The following is an 18043-nucleotide window of genomic DNA, read 5'->3' on the forward strand; positions in this document are numbered from 1 at the left end:
ATTCCTAACCAGCTGGTGACTGAGGCAGACGAGTTCACCTCTCTGATCCCAGCCCATAGTCACGGCAGCAGGTGCAACTTTACCCATGGCAACGGACAAATCAGGAACAGGAAAAGCGTCCTGGGGTGTCACTGGGGGACGGAATGAGTAGGGACTTTGTCTCTGGTATGTTTCTGTAATATTTGAATATTTAAGGGGCCATGTATGACTTTTGTAATGGGATGAAAACAATTAAGGTAATTTTTTGGTGTTCATTTTAAAGAAATCCTTACAAGATTGCTGTGAAGACGAATGAGCCAAGGCTTATCATGCACCTAGCACAGTGCCAGACACAGTGAACCCCTCATAAATGCCAGCTGCAATTATTGCTGTCCTTGTTCTTGGGAATGGTTCTTCTCCTCTGCAAACTGGGTACTCTACGACTACAGCCTGCCTGTTCAAGGGCAGAACCCCTGACAATGCAGTGACCGCCAGGGGGCACCCACTGCTGCTCTTCTCTCCCAAAGGACAGGGGCTGGGATTACCTAATTCAGTGGCTCAACCGTTTGGAGAGTTCATAATTTCAAAAAAAACTTCAGAAGTTACTCGTTTTTTTATCATGATAAATGAGAACATTTATAACACACACAACCTGCTCACTGTCTAGATCCCAATTCTCTCATAAAACAAAGGTAATTTTAAATTTCCAAATAGTAGGAAGGGCAAAGACTCAGAGCAGTCCTTTAAAGAAAACAAGTTTTGCTTTAGAAACATCCCTCCTGTTCCCACCTTGCCACAGACTAGTGAAACATTATCACCTGCAGCTAGGAGTCTCCATTCACTTTACAGATGGGGAGACAGAGCCTGAGAGTAGGGAGGGATTCACCACGTGAGGCCCCTCAAGGAGCTGACACCCCGGCCTTTGGACTCTTGGTTCAGGGCTCCTGGCACTGTGTTTTCTAGAAGTGTCAGCTTTAGGTATGATGGTGAGGCAAATTCTTGCCTCTGAGACACACCTGCAGCAGCTGCCTTTTCCTCCTGTTGGCGGGTGGCCCTGGGCAGTGTGGCTACCCCGGTGAGGTAGTGACTAGGCTTGGGGAGATAAAAACGGGGGCCTGAGAGGAGGCAGGAGGCCTAGTGACCCCTGGGCAAGTCTCTTCCCTATTCTGGACCTCAGTTTCCCACCAGGAAAGTGGGGCTTGGTCCCTGCCTTGTCCTGCTGTCCTCCCAACCAGCACGCACACATTCATGGCATCAGCTCTCCCGACAGACCTGTCCTGTGTAGAGACTGTTCTCAGAAAAGTCCTAGCCCCCCTCTCATCAGCTGACTTGATTTTTTTGGTGGCTCCTGGTAACTCCTGGGTCTTCCTTTCAACTCCCCAAAACCCCAGGGACCTGGGTAAAGGCTCTCCTGGCCCTGTGGGGAAGGAGGTACTTGCAGGATTCCCAGGCATGTGGCCCACAGTAACCCTGACCATGGGCCTGGGGTGGGTGACTCGAGGTGAGCTGGCGGCAGGGGGGTAGAAGCAGGAAATGCATGTTGGATGATGATGATCAAAGCTACCATCTACAGGACGCTTACTATGCTCCGGGTCTGGTGCTACACACTTTTCATAGCTTTATCTTCCCACAAGCCTGTGTATGAGGTAGCTGCTGCAGGCACATCTCATTTTACTGTACTTCACTTTATTACACTTTGCAGACATTGCATTTTTTACAAATTGGTTTACAAGGACCCTGCGTGGAGCAAGTCTACCAGCATCATTTCTCCAACAGCACGTGCTCACATCGCGTTTCTGTCACATTTTGGCAATTCTAGAAATATCTCAAACTTTATTATTATATTTGCTGTGGTGATCTGTGATCAGTCATCTTTAATGTTACTAGTGTGGTTGTTTTGTGCACCGTGAATTGTGCCCATAGAAGATGGCAAACCTAATTGATAAATGTTAGATGTGTTCTGACTGCTCTACCCACCAACCATTCCCCCATCTCTCTCCCTCTCCTCAGGCCTCCTGATTCCCTGAGACACATTCATATTGAAATTAGGCCAATTAATAACCCCACGATGACCTCTAAGTGTTCAAGTGAAAGGAAGCTCACACATTTTTCACTTTTAATCAAAAGCTAGAAATGATTAGAGAGGAAAGCATGTTGAAAGCCGAGATAGACCAAAAGTTGGGCCTCTTGTGCCACGTAGTTAACCAACTTGTGAATGCAAAGGAATAGTTCCTAAAGGACATCAGAAATGCTACTCCAGTGGACACACAAATAATAGGAAAGTGAAACAGCCTTATTTTCTGATATGGAGAAAATTTTAGGGGTCTGAATAAATCAAACCAGCCACAACATTCCCTTAAGCCAAAGCCTAATCTAGAGGAAGGCTCTCTCTTCAATTCTCTGAAGGCTGAGAGAGGTGAGGAAGTTGCAGAAGCTAAGTTGGAAGCTCACAGAGATCACCTCATGAGGTTTAAAGCAAGACGCTGTCTCCAAAATACAGAAGTGCAGGGTGAAGCAACAAGTGCTGATGGAGAAGCTGCAACAAGTTTTCCAGAAGGTCTAACTAAAATCACTGATGAAGGTGATTACACTCAACAACAGATCTTCCATGGAGATGAACCAGCCTTCTATTGGACAAAGATGTCATTTAGGACTTTCATAGCTAGAGAGAAATCAATGGCTGGCTTCAAGACTTCAAAAGACAAGCTAAATCTCCTGTCAGGAGCTAATGCACTGCTGACTTTCCACTGAAGCCAATGCTCAGTGACCATTCCAAAAATCCTAGGGCCCTTAAAAATGATGTACAAGGGGCTGGGCACAGGGGCTCACGCCTGAAATCCCAGCACTTTGGAAGGCTGAGGCGGGTGGATCACAGGGTCAGGAGTTCCAGACCAGCCTGGCCAACATGGTGAAACCTCGTCTCTACTAAAAATACAAAAATTAGCCAGATGTGGTGGCAAGTGCCTATAGTCCCAGCTACTTGGGAGGCTGAGGCAGGAGAATTGCTTGAACCCAGGAGGTGGAAGTTGCAGTGAGCCTAGATCACACCACTGCACTCCAGCCTGGGCAACGTCTCAAAACAAAACAAAACAAAACAAAAACAAACAAACAAACAAACAAAAAGAATGATGTACAAGGAGATGAATGTTATTTTCATGCCTGCTAATGCAACATCCATTCTGCAACCTATGGATCAAGGAGTAATTTTGGCTTTCAAGTCTTATTTAAGAAATACATTTGATAAGACTATTGCTGCCATAGATAGTGATTCCTCTGGTGGATCTGGGCAAAATCAATGAAAAAGCTTCTGGAAAGTATTCACTATTCTCGATGCCATTCAGAACATTCATGATGCATGGAAGGAGGTCAAATTATTAACATTAATAGGAGTTTAGAAGAAGTGGATTCCAACCTTCATGAATGACTGAGGGGCTCAAGACTTCAAGAGGAAGTAACTGCAGATGTGGTGGAAATAAATCGCAAGAAAACTAGAATGAGAAGTGGGGCCTGAGGATGGGACTGAGTTGCTGCCATGTCATGATCAAATTTCAATGGATGAGGCGTTGCCTCTTATGGATGAGCAAAGAAAGTGGTTTCTTGAGATGGAATCTACTGGTGAAGATGTTGTGAACATTGTTGAAATGATAACAAGGGATTTAGAATATTGCATCAACTTGATAAAGCAGCAACAGGGTTTGAGAGGACTGACTCCAATTTTGAAAGAAGTTCTACTGTGGGTAAAACGCTGTCAAACAACATTGCATGCTACAGAGAAATTTTGTGTGAAAGAACAGTCCATTCATGCAGCAAATCTCACTGTTGTCTTATCTTAATAAATTGCCACAGCCACCCTAACCTTCAGCAACCACCACTCTGATCAGTCAGCAGCCATCAACATCAAGGCAAGACCCTCCAGCAAATAGATGCAACTTTCAGATGACCATTAGCATTTTCGGCATTATTTTCTAATCAAGGTGTCTACATTTTTTAGACATAATGCTATTTCATACTTCATAGACTATAGTACAGTATAAATATGACTTTTATATGCACTGGGAAACCAAAATATTTGTGCTGCTCTCTTTATTGTGATATTTATTTCTGTGGCCTTCAACTGAACCTGCAGTATCTCCAAGGGATGCCTGTTTTATGATTCTCCCTTTACAGACAAGGAATCAGAGGCTTAGAGAGATGAAATAACTCCACCAAGGTCCTAACTCCACCAATTAGCTCGCAGCAAAGCCAAACCCAGGCCTGCTTGCTTTATCTGTTGCTAAGTTGACAGAGGCACCACTCAGCCATCAAAAGACTTTCAGGCCCTGGTGCCCCCACCTCCCGGCACTGACCGGAGAGCTGGCCGCAGGATGCCATTGCCGATGATGAAGTGCAGCTTCTCCAGGTTGGAGGTGGGCCGGTCCTCCAGCATGCTGTTGCCCTGCACCGTGGACTCCCCATCATGCAGCCTCTTGGTCACCTGGGCCAGAGGGAGAGGACAGGGAAGGTGAAGTCAGGGGCATTCCCCTGCCAGCCAGGGCACCAGCACCTGAAGCTGCCTGCTCCCCAGAAAGCAGAATCTAAGGAGTGAGCAGAAGAACTGGGCTCCCCAGCACTGTCATTACCCCTGCCACGTGCACAGCAGATGCTGGGCCAATAACTGGCCCACACAGCTGAGGCACACTGGCCCGGTGCCACCCACTTCTGGGGACAGAGCTCCTCTGCCTTCTCCTCGATACCCTGCATCCCACCCCCCACCCCAGGGAGGTCTCTCAGCCAGGACAGGGACCTGATCTTCTGACTCCAAGCGGGACCCCTATCTCTCTGGGGTGGCCCCCCCACATAACTGTGGGTTCTGGAGTATACCCCAGGTTCCAACCACTAGTCACCATCACCCTGTCACCAACACCCTTCGCCCCGATGTGACCAGGCTCACACTGGTTCTTATGAGATGTTTCTCCTCTCTCATCTCACACAGCCCACAGCACAAGCCCCGAGCTCTGCCCAGAGGAGGTAGAGGGAGTGAGAGGTGAGCAGCAGGAGTGGGTGGTACAGAGAGGGAGCACCATGGAAGGCCCTCGTGTCTACTGAACACCCTCGGCTGCCATTTCCACCTTATTCCCAGGACCCCATGGAGTGGGCGTTTCCTTCCTTGGGTTCCTTGAATATTAAGCGGCAGAGAAGGTATTCAAATCTGAGGCCACACACCTGCAAGGTTGGATTTGTGCCTCAGGTGGGGACAGGACAAGGGCAGAGGTAAAGTGGGAGCCCTGTAGTGGAGGAGCTGGGGAGGCTTCCTGGAGGAGGTGATCCCAGGCAGAGAAAGGAGGAGTTTCAGGCAGAGGGACTGGCATGTGCAAATGTGGGGATGGGGGCCTGGCCCCTACGGCTGTGAATGCTTTGGTTTGTGTCTGCCTCTCCACTGCATCCTCCCCTGCCACACACACACCAGCCTGGACAACCCCAGAGCACAAGGGCTGGGAGAGTGCCCAGAAAAGGCAAGGTGACTGAGGAATGAATTCAAATACATTAATCCCGTTCATGTTCCGTGAGCACTCTTGTTCCACAGAAAGCTCCCACGCCTCAAAGGTCCTTGAACCAAGTGCCTCGGGTCTGCACCCTGGCTGGAAGTGTGTTCCCTCTCACCTGTGCTGCTACCAGCCTCCCTTGCTCAGTGCCCTCTGCCAGGAAGCCCTTCCCCACCCCAGCCTAAGATCCCACCCTCTTCAGACACTCCTGTCTGCCTGATCGCCCACCAACTCACCCATGCTGTCCTGTCCCTGGCCAGCCAAGACCCCTGAGAACAGACAGTGTTCACTCCTGCTCCTGCTCCCATGGGCCCCCAGCTTAGCTGTGCTCCAGCCTAGGCCACCTAAGGCAGCCACCCGTGGGCTGCCAGACCCCCAGCATCTGCCCTCACCTCCTCTGTGAGCTTGGACTTCTTTTTCAGAGTCAAATGCACCAGCTTGTGTCTCACACTGCTCCTCTTCTGGCCCTCAGGGAGCTGGGCCTGCAGGACCAGCAGGGATCAGGGTCAAGTGGCTGAGCAGAAAGCAATGACGAGACCCCCAACAGCAAGACTTTGTGGGGAACCATCTCGCTTCCACGTGAGGCTTACAGGGTGCCCCCCACACTGGCACCCTCCACCTGCTCAGCCCTACCCTTGCACCCCCACCAGCCAACTGGCAGTCAGGAAAACTGAGACTCAGAAAAACATAGTATCAAAGCTCCTGTCTGCTCTGCTACGAGGCCCCTCAGTTATGATCAGCACTTTACAGTTTATAAAAGTTTCACACATTTGTTCCCACAAGTAGACAAAGGAAGGTGGCAAGCAGGGGTCGGTGAGGCAGAGATGAATTATAGGATCCTTTTTCTGTGGAGGAGCCCAAGGCTGGCGATGCCAGCAACCCTCCCTGTAGGCCTGGGAGGGATATCAGTCAGAGGGCACCTTGGCCTCACCTCGCCCTCACCCTGCAGGGCCTGCAGCTCCCTCTTGTACGTCTTCTTGCCCAGGGTCTCGTAAATCTTGGTCATCACAGGGATCTTCTCGCTGCCGTCACTGATGGCTGTGTGGTACTTGGGCTCCGGGAGGTCCCCCATGAAGCGGAGGATGGTGATCCAGACCGCCAGGGCTGCCTGGGGCAGAGCGCGCATGTCAGAGGCCAGAGCAGAGGACATTGCTAAAGCTGTCAGAATGACCTGGTGGTTTGGGGAGAGGGCTGGAGACACCTCCTCCAGCATGGTCAGCCCTTAGGCTGGGTGCCGCAGTGAAGACTGTAGTCAGACCTGGTCCCTGGCCCCCAGGGACCCACCACCCTCATCACCTAGGGCCACCAGCAGCAGCAGAGTCCACAGCACCAGCCCTGGCCCCACCCAGCAGTGACCTAGTGGCAGGCAGGCCTCACCAGCTGGTCACCCTCATCGTCATGGTAGAGCAGTGGCTGTTTGAGCGGCCGCCGGGTGTAGGAGTGCGTGGTTGTCCCCTGGAAGTAGGTGGCAGCAAACTTGGCAAATTTATACTCAGAGAGGTCCTCCTCATCCTCGTCAGGCAGGGGCAGGGCTGCATCCAGGTCCTCCTCCACCATCTCCCTCCGTCCTCGCTCCAGGTCCTGAAGGAGACAAGAGGTATGTCCTGGAGTCCCAGCTACTTGGGAAGCTCAGGCAGGAGGATCGCCTGAGCCCAGAAGTTCAAGGCTGCAGTGAGCTGTGATCACACTACTGCACTCCAGCCTGAGCAACAGGGTGAGACCCCATTTCAAAAGAAAAAAGAAAAAAAAAAACCTGAGAACGGCCTTGGAGAGGGACAGGACCCAGTTCATCCCTGCTACCCACTGCTCAGAGGGGCTGGGCGGGCTTTAAGGCCAAGGGCACAGGAGGAGGGAGGATCAGCACAAGTGGTGTGGGGGCCTCTGGAGCCCCTGTCCCCAGCCTGGTACCTCAAAGCCACTAGGTGCCTGGCCCTCCTGGCCTGGCAGGCCACCTGAAGTCCCCAGGAAGCCAAACATCTTGTCCACCATGTCTGAGTGATTGACGGGCTCGTGGCGGGCCCTTTCCATCTGCTCTAGGAGCTCCTTCTTCCGCCGAGCAGCTTCCTTCTCCTTCAGTTCCCGCTCGGCGTCCTCACGAGCCAGCTGGGCCAGGCGCTCCTGGGCAATTGGGGTGACACAGAAGACACAGGGTCAGCCCCAGTGCCACAGCCTCAGGGAACAAGCTCTCCCTGGGGAGCCCCTGCAGCAGCCAGGGCCTCAGTCCCCACCTCTTGACCGCCGAGGAGAATGGAGCCTCTGACTTCCCCACCTCTGGGCCACTCAGAGGCCTCTCAACAGGCCAAACAGCAATCTGCCCATCCTTCAGGGCTCTCAGGGAGCCACCTCCTCCAGGAGCCTGCTCCATGGGGACCACACCAACCCAGACATCCCACGGCCATTGGCTGGAGGCTCTAGACCAGTGCCGCGCAATAGAAATACAATGTGAGCCACCCATGCAGTAGCCATTTTAAAAAGCAAAAAGGAATAGGTGGGATTAGTCTTAGTAATATACTTAATTTAACTCAATATTTCCCAAATATTATCTTAGCATATAATCCATATTACAAAAACAATACTGAGATATTTTATATTCATTTTTTCCCCACCAAGTCTTCAAAATCTAGTGTGTATTTCACAATTACAGCACCGTGTCGTTCGGATGGACCACACTGCAAGTGTTCAGTTGCCACTGTGGCTGGTGGCTCTCTAACGGGCAGCATGGCACCCTCATGCCGTCAGCTGGCTTGGGCTTTTATCAGGGTGTTCTCTCCCAGCTAGAAAGGGGCTGCTGAGGGCCTGGGTCTCTTCCTCTGGAGCCACCACAGCCCTCCGTCCTTTTGCACGGCACAGGACCAGGTGCCCAGCAAGAGTTCAGGCAACACTGGCCCAGTGAGTCTAGTGCAGCCACTCTGAAGGATGGAAGGAAGGCTGCGATGCCGGGTGACATGAGCAGCCAGCCTCGGGTGACATGAGCAGCCAGACGAGGCGCCTGGAGGCTCTCGGCTCACCTGATGCTTGCGCTCAGCCTCCTCCTTGGCCTTCTTGGCGCTCATCTCCTTCCGGAGCTTCTCTTCCTCTGCCAGCCGCATTTTCTCAGCCTCGAGGCGCCGCAGGTACTGAGGGAAGGGGGCATCCAGGGGGCATGGAAATGTGTGTAGCTGTTGTTGCAGGAATTCCTGCCAGCTCCACCCACCCGACTCTGAGTTCTAAAACTGGGCATGACTTTGCCAAATAATTTGGCAGATAGGACAAGTGAGGTAACCAAGAAATTCTCTAAGTTACCCAGCAGGTTGGAGGCACTACTGATCCTAAAGCTCGGCCAGATCTGCCTCGGTCTCCCAGAGATTCCCAAGAGTGACTGAGGTCGCAGCCCTGCCCTTGGCCAGGAGGATGGAAATGAGGGTATGGTCCCAGGTTTATGCATTCCTCAGAGCAGGCATAACCATAGGTCCCCCCAGTAGGTCCCGCTTCCTGGCCAACACCTGAAGGTGATGCGTGGACACTCCCCACCCAGGGGTCAGAGGTCTGCTGATTGGCTGCTACGGACTTGCTCCCTCACCTCGGCCCTGAGGCGTTGGTGCAGCCTGCGGGCGATCATGCCCCGGGCATAGGCCTGCACAGTAAGCACAGCCCAGAGGCGATGGCGGAAGGCCTTGCGCACCAGATAAGCACGGCAGCGGGCCTGGAACTGGATGATGCGCTGGCGGGCCAGGCGGTACTGCTGGTGCAGTTTCCGGGAGCGGTGTAGAGCCTGCAGCCTCAGGAAGCCCAGACGCATCTGCAAGGACAGCCACCCCGTGCTCAGAGCCTGCTGTCCCATTCTAGACTGACCCTGCCTGCAGGAGCTCCACAGCACCGGCCTCCACTCTCAGACAGGCACCCCCAGAAGGCACGGCCCCGTCTCCTCTCAGATTAGCCCCCCCCCCACCATCGTTAGAAAGTTCTGTTTCCTCTCAGACAACATATTTTTAGGTGACCTTGACTCTCCCTGAGTTGGGACCCCCCTGAGAGGATCCTAGATCACGAGCTGCAACCAACCAGTCTGCTTCCCATCCAGCCCTGACAAGCCCTAAGCCCAGCTGCTGCACAGAGTTCCATGTGACCCAGCCACTCCCAGCCCCATCTGAGATCTCTAATAATCCCAGAGTGCTCCCAACACCCAAAAACACTCCAGAAGGAGAGCAGCACACATTGCTGGCCAGTTGGAAGAAGCCACGAGAGGCAGATCCAGACTTCGGGCTGGAGGAATGGTAGTGGCTGGCCGGGGCAGTGGCAGGAGGCCAACGAGGTCAGGCTGTGCTGCCTGGGTGCAGGCCAGTCCCGCTGCCATGGCAGCAAGGCTGGGTTCAAAGGCTTGTTGGGGCAAGAGAAGCCCACGGGGAGGCTCACCAGCCCGTAGTTCTTCCTGCAGTTGTGACCCCGCCAGTGCCTCTGGATCAGCGTGGCAGCGTTCTTCAGCTTCAGGAAGTTAGACCTGAAACAGTGGGAGTGGCGCGGGTAAGCAGTATCCAGAGGCAGCCAGGGCACAGGTGGGTTTGGGATCAGGAGGGCATGCTGAGTCCCGGCTCTGCGACTTCCTAGCTATGTGACCTTGGGCAAGGCACACAACCTCTGTGCCTCAGCTTCCTCATCTGTACAATGTGTAGAATAATGCTTGCCCTGCCTGCCCCACAGGCCTGTCACATAAGTCTATGAAGGAAGACATTCAAAAGGTATTTGTTGAATGAATAAATGTATGAAAAAATAAGTAACTAAAATAATATAAAGATTAAAAGCTTTGAAGAGTCTAACTTCCTCGTTTTATACATGAGGCAACTGAAACTTGATAGGTTGGGACTAGAGTGCGTGTCTTCTGACTGACCCTAAGTGAGCAAAAAAGTCAATGCTTAGAGACACACATAAGCAAATGAGCAACTGTGGGAGTGGGTGGGTGGGTGGATGGATGAATGGATGAATGAATGGGTGAGTGGGTGGATGGGTGGATAGATGAGTGAATAGGTGGGTGGGTGGCAGGGTGGATGGATACATGGGTGAATAGGTGGGCAGATGGATGGATAGATGGGTGAATAGGCAGGTGGATGGATGGATGAATAGGTGGGTGGATAGATGGATGGATGGATGGATGGGTGGGTGAATAGGTGGGCAGATGGATGGATGGATCGGTGAATAGGTGGGTGGATGGATGGATGGATGGATGGATGAATGAATAGGTGGGCGGATAGATGGATGGATGGATGGATGAATAGGTGGGTGGATAGATGGATGGATGGATGGATGAATAGGTGGGCAGATGGATGGATGGATGGATGGGTGGGTGAATAGGTGGGCAGATGGATGGATAGATGGGTGAATAGGCAGGTGGATGGATGGATGAATAGGTGGGCGGATGGATGGATGAACGGATGGATGGATGGATAGGTAGGTAGGTGGGTGGGTGAATGGATGGATGGATGGGTAGGTGGGTGGATGAGTGGAAGTAGGGAGAGAGTGACCATATGAACTGCAAAGGGGTGTGTTGCAGGATTTTCGCAGAGCTTTAATCACACTTTGGAGTCAGTCCTGCACATTTGTGAATTGTCACAGGTGTACACATATCCTTTACATAGAATATGAGATACACTTTGTATTCGTAATTTATAAAATCTCAAATTTCCTCTGTGCAAAATTTCATCAGCATCTGAAATGAACAGTGGGTCCACATGTGAGTCTCATGTATCTACATGTGCATGTGCGTACGTAGGTGAATGTATTGCATTATTTGGCTTACATGGCACAATGGGTCCATGTAAATAATGTATCTACATTCCTCTGCGTTTACATGATCATGTGTGCATGCTGTGCATGTGTGCACTTGTTTCATAGGTGAACATGTTTTTTTCCGAGTGTTCATGCGGGCAGAGCAGAGGAGAGCCAAACACCACACGTACACCTGTATGTGGGCTGAGGAGGCGAGGAGCTGGTGGGAACACGCACCTGTCTTTGAACCCCCGGATGACCTTCTGGAGGAGGATGACTCTGTCAGTGATGGCTTTGTCCCGCTCCACTTCCAGCAGCATGTCATGGTGGTCCTAGGAGGCAGAGCTCCTGAGCAGCGCCCCACAAGGTCTCTAGGGCCACCTGCTCAGTCCCAGCTGGGGCCTGTCTTCCTTCACTGGGAGGCCAGGTCTAGAACTCAGTTGGGTCCCATGAGCTCCCAGCTGGCTCTGGCTCCTGGGGCAGCCTCCCACAACCACCAGGACAGACGGGGTTGTGGCTGTTTCCCAGAGGCCCAGGCAGGACAAATGGAGCAGAAGGTGCCTAATCTCTCTGGATGGGGTCAGAAGGCCCAGAACGCATACACACAGGCTTCTTCCCTATCATCAATCTGCCTGAGCCCCCTGCTTCTAGACGTCCCTGTCACATCAGTCCCTCACCTGGGCTGGGCTGTCACCATTCCTCTCCTGAATCTTGGCAGCAGCTTCCTAACCAAAGGTCTCATGGCCTCCCTGGCTCCCTCTCCGGCCCTCCTTCACAAGCAGCCAGAGGGACCCTCCTAAACACAACCCGGATGGTGACCCTACAGTGACACCTCATGGTTCCCCAGGTCGAGCCTGGGTTCCTCACCCTGGCACTCAAGGCCACTCATGATCCAGGGTGTCTGCCAACTCTTCCAGCCTTCTCTCCTCCTCACCCAAGACCCAAACCCTCACTCTAGTTGGACAAAACTTCATTGGTTCACTTAATACATATGAATTGAACGCCTCCATGTACCGGCACTGTGCTAGGTGCTGGGGAGGGGATGGGCTGCCACAATGAACCGAGGAGACATGGCCCCTGCCCTTGGGGAGGGTAGAGTCTCATGAGGGAGCCACATCTATCAGATAATCACAGACACACAGGGCCCTGACAGAGGAGATGCTCAGCTAAGGCATTCTGAATGAATGAATGGATGAATGAGCATGTCTGGCCTCTCAAAACCATGACCATATTGGAAGAACCTAGCAGTGTAAGTCAGGGGCTGATGGCGCTCCTCCGAGTTCCCTGGCATTAGATGCCATCGTGATTCCTGCCTTCCCCACTTTGTCCACACGGGGGCTGGGCATCAGACCCCCCCAGACTGGAAGCCCTGCTGCCTGCTTCCTAGCTGCCTGGCTTCGGGCAACTCACTTCTCTCTGAGCCTGTGAAATGGGTATAATATTTCCTTCTCCACAGGACTGTTTCAAGGATTAAATTAGCTCATGGATGAAAAGCCCCCACCCAGGGCCTGGCATGTGCTTTCTGGCTGACCACTGTGGGAGGCACAGGCAGGGAACATTCATCACATCTTGCTAATGAGGAAATGCAGGTGCAAGGAGAGAAAAGGCCTAGCCTGAAGCCCCTCGGCTGGAGAGGATTTAGAAGAGGCCACAGGCTCCCTCCAGTTCAGAGCTGGTTCCTGTCCCTCCTGCAGCTGTCCTGGAGTTTGCAGGCCCCACCCCCCACACCAGAGGAAGGAGCCCTGTCATCCGGGACAGCCAGAAATCCAGCACAGCGGAAATGCAAATGGGGAAGCCCAGCGCTGGGAGCTCGCACTGTCCCTGCTGTGGCTGCCCTGCCACTGCCAGCTCCCAGCTCCCAGCTCCCAGCCATCTCTGCAAGGCTGTGACTCCGTGACTCCCACAGGCCCTGCTTCCTGCTTCCCTCCCTAGCTGCCCAGGCAGCAATGGGAGCTGAGCTCCCTACAGAGCGACGGACAGGTGGAATGCTGCAGACCCCAGCATGGGATGGACCCTGCCAGGCAGGAAACCACAGGAAGGGACCTAAAGATACACTCAAGAGACCCCACACAGGCACACCCCAATTTACAGATGGGAAAATGAGGCTCAGAAAAGGCCCCAAGGCAAGCAGCACCCCCGCTTCCCTGCTGCAGGCCTGACAGCCAGCACGCCCCTGGCATGTACTTTGTAACCTGTGGTCAGTGCTCTGACCCTGCTCCCAGGTGGCAGATGATCTCAAACACCAACTTACCCTTCCCCACCGGACAGGCCAGATCCCACCTGCTCCTCCAGCCACACCACAGCCCGGCAGGAAGGATCTCAAAGCCCCAGCACTGCCTCCCTCTCCCGAGCACCCCAGCCCACATGATAGGAATTCACAGTGCCCCAGGACAGCCCAGGGAAGCTGTGCTCACCTTCAGAAAGATCTTGGTTTTGCCTATCTGCCAGTCATCGTGGGTGCCCAGCACAGTCTCAGCCATGCGCTGGCACGTCCCGCGAAGGTCACCCTGGAGTGGGGATGGGGGACACAAGGGAATGGGCAGTGCCTCCAGCGGGAAGGCCTCCGGAGTGTCCCTAAGGCTGGGAGGCAGGGCTCTTCTCTAGCTCTGCCCCTGACTCAAAGTGTGACCTCAGCTGGGTCCTGCCTTCTCTGAGCCCCAGTTTTCTCCTTAGCTCAGCTGGATGGTACGATTGCAAAACCCTTTCTCACAACTGACATCCAGGGCCCGCGTGACAGCCCTGGTCTTGTTCCTTACACCACCATGTGTGAAGTCCTCACTAGGTGAACATGGCAACTGAAGCCCACTGATGCATTCCAAGACCTGACCCCCAATTTTCCATGCTGTACCTGAGCGGTCGAGCAGATGTCAAGCCCCGCTCACGGTCCTGATAAGAAAATTGGGATCCTTGCCCAGCCAAAGCTGGGACCCTCCTCTCCTGCCCTCTGTGCACTCAGCCCTGTACCTGCTTGTAGGCTGGCTTCACACCCGGCAGCAGCACGCGGTACCGCTCCACAAACTCCACGAAGCTGTAGCGGATGGGGTAGCCAGCTCGGCGGATTCGGATGGTCTCCATCATCCCTGAGTACCGCAGCTGGCGCACACACAGGTGCCGGTCAAACAGCTGCCGGGCAGACAGACAAGGGCATCAGGGCCAAGGCTCCTGCTGGGAGGCAGCCCTGCTATGCACTTGACCAACCCAGACAAAGGCTCAGAAAGGCCAAGTCCACATGGCATGGGAGGAGCAAAGCTGGGACAGGCACCTGGATCTGCAGCTCAAATCTACAAAATAGCATAAAGTGAGGCCTGTCGTGGCGGAGTTGTGTGCTTTGAAAGCACACAGAAGACATAGATTAATTCCTCTTGGGACACCCAATAGGCGAGCTTCATGGAGGAGGCGTCTTTATCCCCCTAACCCTGACAGGAGGGGGAGTATTCCAAGGCTGGAGGGGGTAAGCCTGTGCAAAGGTGTGGAAGCCTGAAAGCGCAGGACTTTGTTGGGAATCTTGGGGGAGCTAGAGAGGCTGGTCCAGGCCAAGTTATGGCTGTGCAGGTGAGGGATGCTCTGCACAGCCCCAGGGAGGACCTTTCACACTGCAGCTATCGTACATCTGTGGTTATTCAGACAACGTTCTAGCTGCCTTAAGGAAGCAGCACATTTTTCAAAGGGCCCTGGGGTTTGGTTGGTGGAGGGGCTGGGGAGAAAGAGTACAAGGCAGGTGCTGGGTTGTGAGGCTGTGGGGCTCTGTGAGGGCCTCATCTATGGATGCTGGAAGCCAGGGAAGGCTTAGAGCAGGGAGAGACTGGGCCAGGTCTGCATTTGAGAATGATGTCACTGAGGGTCAGGGGAGGCAGGACAGGAGGCGAGGGAGGCAGGAGACCCTTGAGGAGGCCGTTGCCAAGGCCCAGTACACAAATGCTAAGGACTGGCTTGAGGGAAGGGTCCCACTTCAGAGCCAGGGGAGACTGTGCCTGACTGCCCTGGTCTCAGTCCCCTACACCCCCTGCATTACAGGGAGAGCTCACTGGATCCCTCTGCAAACCTCAGGCCCCTGCAGACCTGAGTCCTAAAGGGGTCGGGCCTCATCCACTTCGGGGGAATGTTTTCCAGGCAGGAGGCAGCGGGAGGGGACAGTCTTGCAGCCTGTCAGCTTCCGGAGCCTGTTTCCTCTCTCTCTGGGCCACTTTCCCCGGCCTTCCTTCCCTGCCCAGATCCCGAGGCCCCAGCTTCCCCTGCGCCTCCCTGCAGGCCTCTGGGTAAACAACCCTCCCAGAGCCTGTGCTGGGGAAGGAGAGGGCTCACAGCGAGGTGGTCCCAGCCTGAGCCCCTTAACCTCCCTGAGCCCCCAGTCCCACATCTCTAACCTGGGACCACCACAGTCCCTTTCTCACGGGCTGTTTGAGAAGGCTGAAGGAAGCTGTGGCCTGTCCATCCAGCCTATGCTGGGCACACAGAAAAGGCCCAACAAATGTGATTCAGAAGAGTCAAGAATGAGGCTATCCCAACCAGCTGGAGGGATAGGGGAGGCTTCCAGGAGGAGGTGGTGGTTGAGCTGGGCCAAAGGAGAAGGGGACTTTCAAAGAAGCATCCCTAGCAAGAACCACAGCTGCCAGTCACTGGGCACTTGCTGGGGGCGGGCATCTGCAAGCATTATTGCATGGAATAGTCTCAGGAGGTAGGGATGGTCAGTCCCATTTCCATCTATGAGGAAACTGAGGCATAAGAGAAGAAACTGTCTTGTCTGCAGTCGCCCACTTGTAAGTGGTAGAACCAGGATCTGAACCTGCTGCAAGCCTCCTGCAGAGTCTAGGCTCTTTCCAAGGCACCTGCTGCCTCCAGTAAATAGGGGGCCTTGTTTTGTAAGTTCCCTGGGTGCCCCCAATTCCCTAAAGGGACAAAGTCTCACATCCTTCACTCCCACCCTACCTTATTCTTGACAGAGCTCCTCCACGTCACCCTAGCTGCCACCCGCCAACCCCAGGCCAGGGCTGCTCACCATGGGCTTCTTGAACTCATTGGGCTTGATGCATCGCACGAAGAAGGGCTGGCAGGCACCCAGTGTGCGCATCAGCAGCTCCAGCGACCGCTTGAACTGGCTGCTGAGTGTGGGCGAGCGCTTCCTGGTCTCGGCGCCCTGGGGGGACGGACGGCAGAGATGGGAGGAGCTGTGCCTGCCCCTATCCAGTGTTCCAGGAGCCGCCCAGTAGGAAGCGAGAGGGGAGGTCAGTGGGGTCAGGGTTTGAGGGACAGGGCGGTATTCGAAGTTTTCCTGCAAACTGCCTCTCCCCACCGTCTGAGCTGGAGCCTGGACCCCAGATACCCCCTCCAGGAAGCCTCCCAGGACTTCCAAAGGTACCAGCTCTGGGCCAGGGGGAAGTGAACCCTACAGGAAGATCTCTGCACTGGGAGTCGGGAGCCTGCCCCTGCCCCTGCCCCTGCCCCTGGTGCGCTGGATGACTCTGAGCAAGGGGCAGCCCCTCTCTGAGTCTCATCCCCACTTCCCTGCATAAAGGAGTAATCAGACTTGGTCACCTCAGGACTCTGAGGTCATCTCTAGAGACAGGGGTTAGACAAACCTAGATTCAAGCCCTGGCCCACCACTTCCTAGCTGTGTGGCCTTAGGCAGGTCACTAAATGTTGCAGAACCTCAGTCTCCTAAGTGGAGGTGATGCCATCTATCCATCAGACCAGGCTGTGATGAGGGTCAGAAGTCAGGGCATATTTCAGTAAACAGCAACCTGGAAAGGTGGTGCTGCCTTCTGGGAACCTGTGGGCAAGTGCGAGGAGGCGGGGCGGGGGCTGCTGGTGACCTCTCCCCGCCCAGGCTTAGCTGGCAGCAGCAGGCTAGGGGCGGGGCAGGCCTGGCTAATCCTCCTAAGAAGGCACACAAGCAACTTCCCCCTCATCCCTGCACCGTGGCACTGACGCGGCCAGGGGTTCTGTGCTCCACCAGCCACTACCTGGGCGATCCTGGCAGCCAGCGAGCCCCATGCACCTCCCTGCCCTACTGGGGTCCCCTCTGAGAATACTGTGGAATGAGGTAAAGCCCAGAGCCACAAACAAACAGGAAGCCAAACGGCAGGACTGATGGGAACTGGACACAGAGCTCAGGTTCTGTTCCAAAGCATCTTGATTAGTGTTTTCCTGGCAATTTTCATTTGGTTGAGAATTTCTTATTTTATTTTATTTGACGTCATTCGGTTAATATTTTAAGATTTTATATCTTTAGAGTCACCATTTCATCTGATATCCTGTAGCATCAAAAACCAGGGGTGCAGATGTAGATATGTAAGGTATTTGGGGGGACAAAGGTGTTATGCTCATACTCAATTTAGGTAATATGCCACCAGACTGTGATGAGGCCTTCTGAGAAAGAGCCAGTGCCTGCAATTCTGAAATCCGCAATGCTTTCCGATTGTGTTGTATTTGGAATATATTCTAGGATTTTGCCCAGAGAAGCTGCGGAATATTTGCAGTGCGGTAGGGTGGTGGTCAGATCTGTGGCCCTCAGGATTGTCCTCAACTTGATCCAGCAGCAGCACTGGGTGACCCCAGTCACTGGAGGGGAGCTGTTCAAGTTGGGCTGTACCCAGCCTGCGTTAGGGCCCCTGACGTGAGTACACACATACGCATGCACACACACAACACACACACACCCCTCAGCATGCACACACACACACACAAGGAGCTCACGCATACCACCACGTGTACACACACGCACACGCACGCCCTTCTTTGGTCTTGGTCATCATAATAAAACTCCTGCTTTCTGCCCGTCCTCCCAGCTGGGCTCGGAGCCCCATGAG

General features: G+C 53.7%; 1 protein-coding gene across 3 annotated transcripts in view; it reads right to left on the reverse strand.

Moving 5' to 3' along the window:
* MYO7A (myosin VIIA) overlaps window positions 1-18043 on the reverse strand; it is an 87291-nt gene that overhangs the window by 25984 nt on the left and 43264 nt on the right. For all 3 annotated transcript variants that reach the window (XM_011938939.1, XM_011938942.1, XM_011938940.1), the window contains exons 16-27: window positions 16234-16371; window positions 14202-14360; window positions 13652-13744; window positions 11475-11569; window positions 9891-9975; window positions 9061-9279; window positions 8510-8617; window positions 7410-7619; window positions 6879-7082; window positions 6433-6609; window positions 5894-5983; window positions 4326-4453 (exon numbers count right to left, since the gene is read on the reverse strand). In XM_011938939.1, coding sequence (XP_011794329.1) covers window positions 4326-4453; window positions 5894-5983; window positions 6433-6609; window positions 6879-7082; window positions 7410-7619; window positions 8510-8617; window positions 9061-9279; window positions 9891-9975; window positions 11475-11569; window positions 13652-13744; window positions 14202-14360; window positions 16234-16371 — 1706 coding nt within the window. The remainder of the gene's footprint in view (window positions 1-4325; window positions 4454-5893; window positions 5984-6432; window positions 6610-6878; window positions 7083-7409; window positions 7620-8509; window positions 8618-9060; window positions 9280-9890; window positions 9976-11474; window positions 11570-13651; window positions 13745-14201; window positions 14361-16233; window positions 16372-18043) is intronic.

Source organism: Colobus angolensis, unplaced genomic scaffold (genome assembly GCF_000951035.1).
Source record: "Colobus angolensis palliatus isolate OR3802 unplaced genomic scaffold, Cang.pa_1.0 Scaffold179, whole genome shotgun sequence".
Taxonomy (NCBI): Eukaryota; Metazoa; Chordata; class Mammalia; order Primates; family Cercopithecidae; genus Colobus; species Colobus angolensis.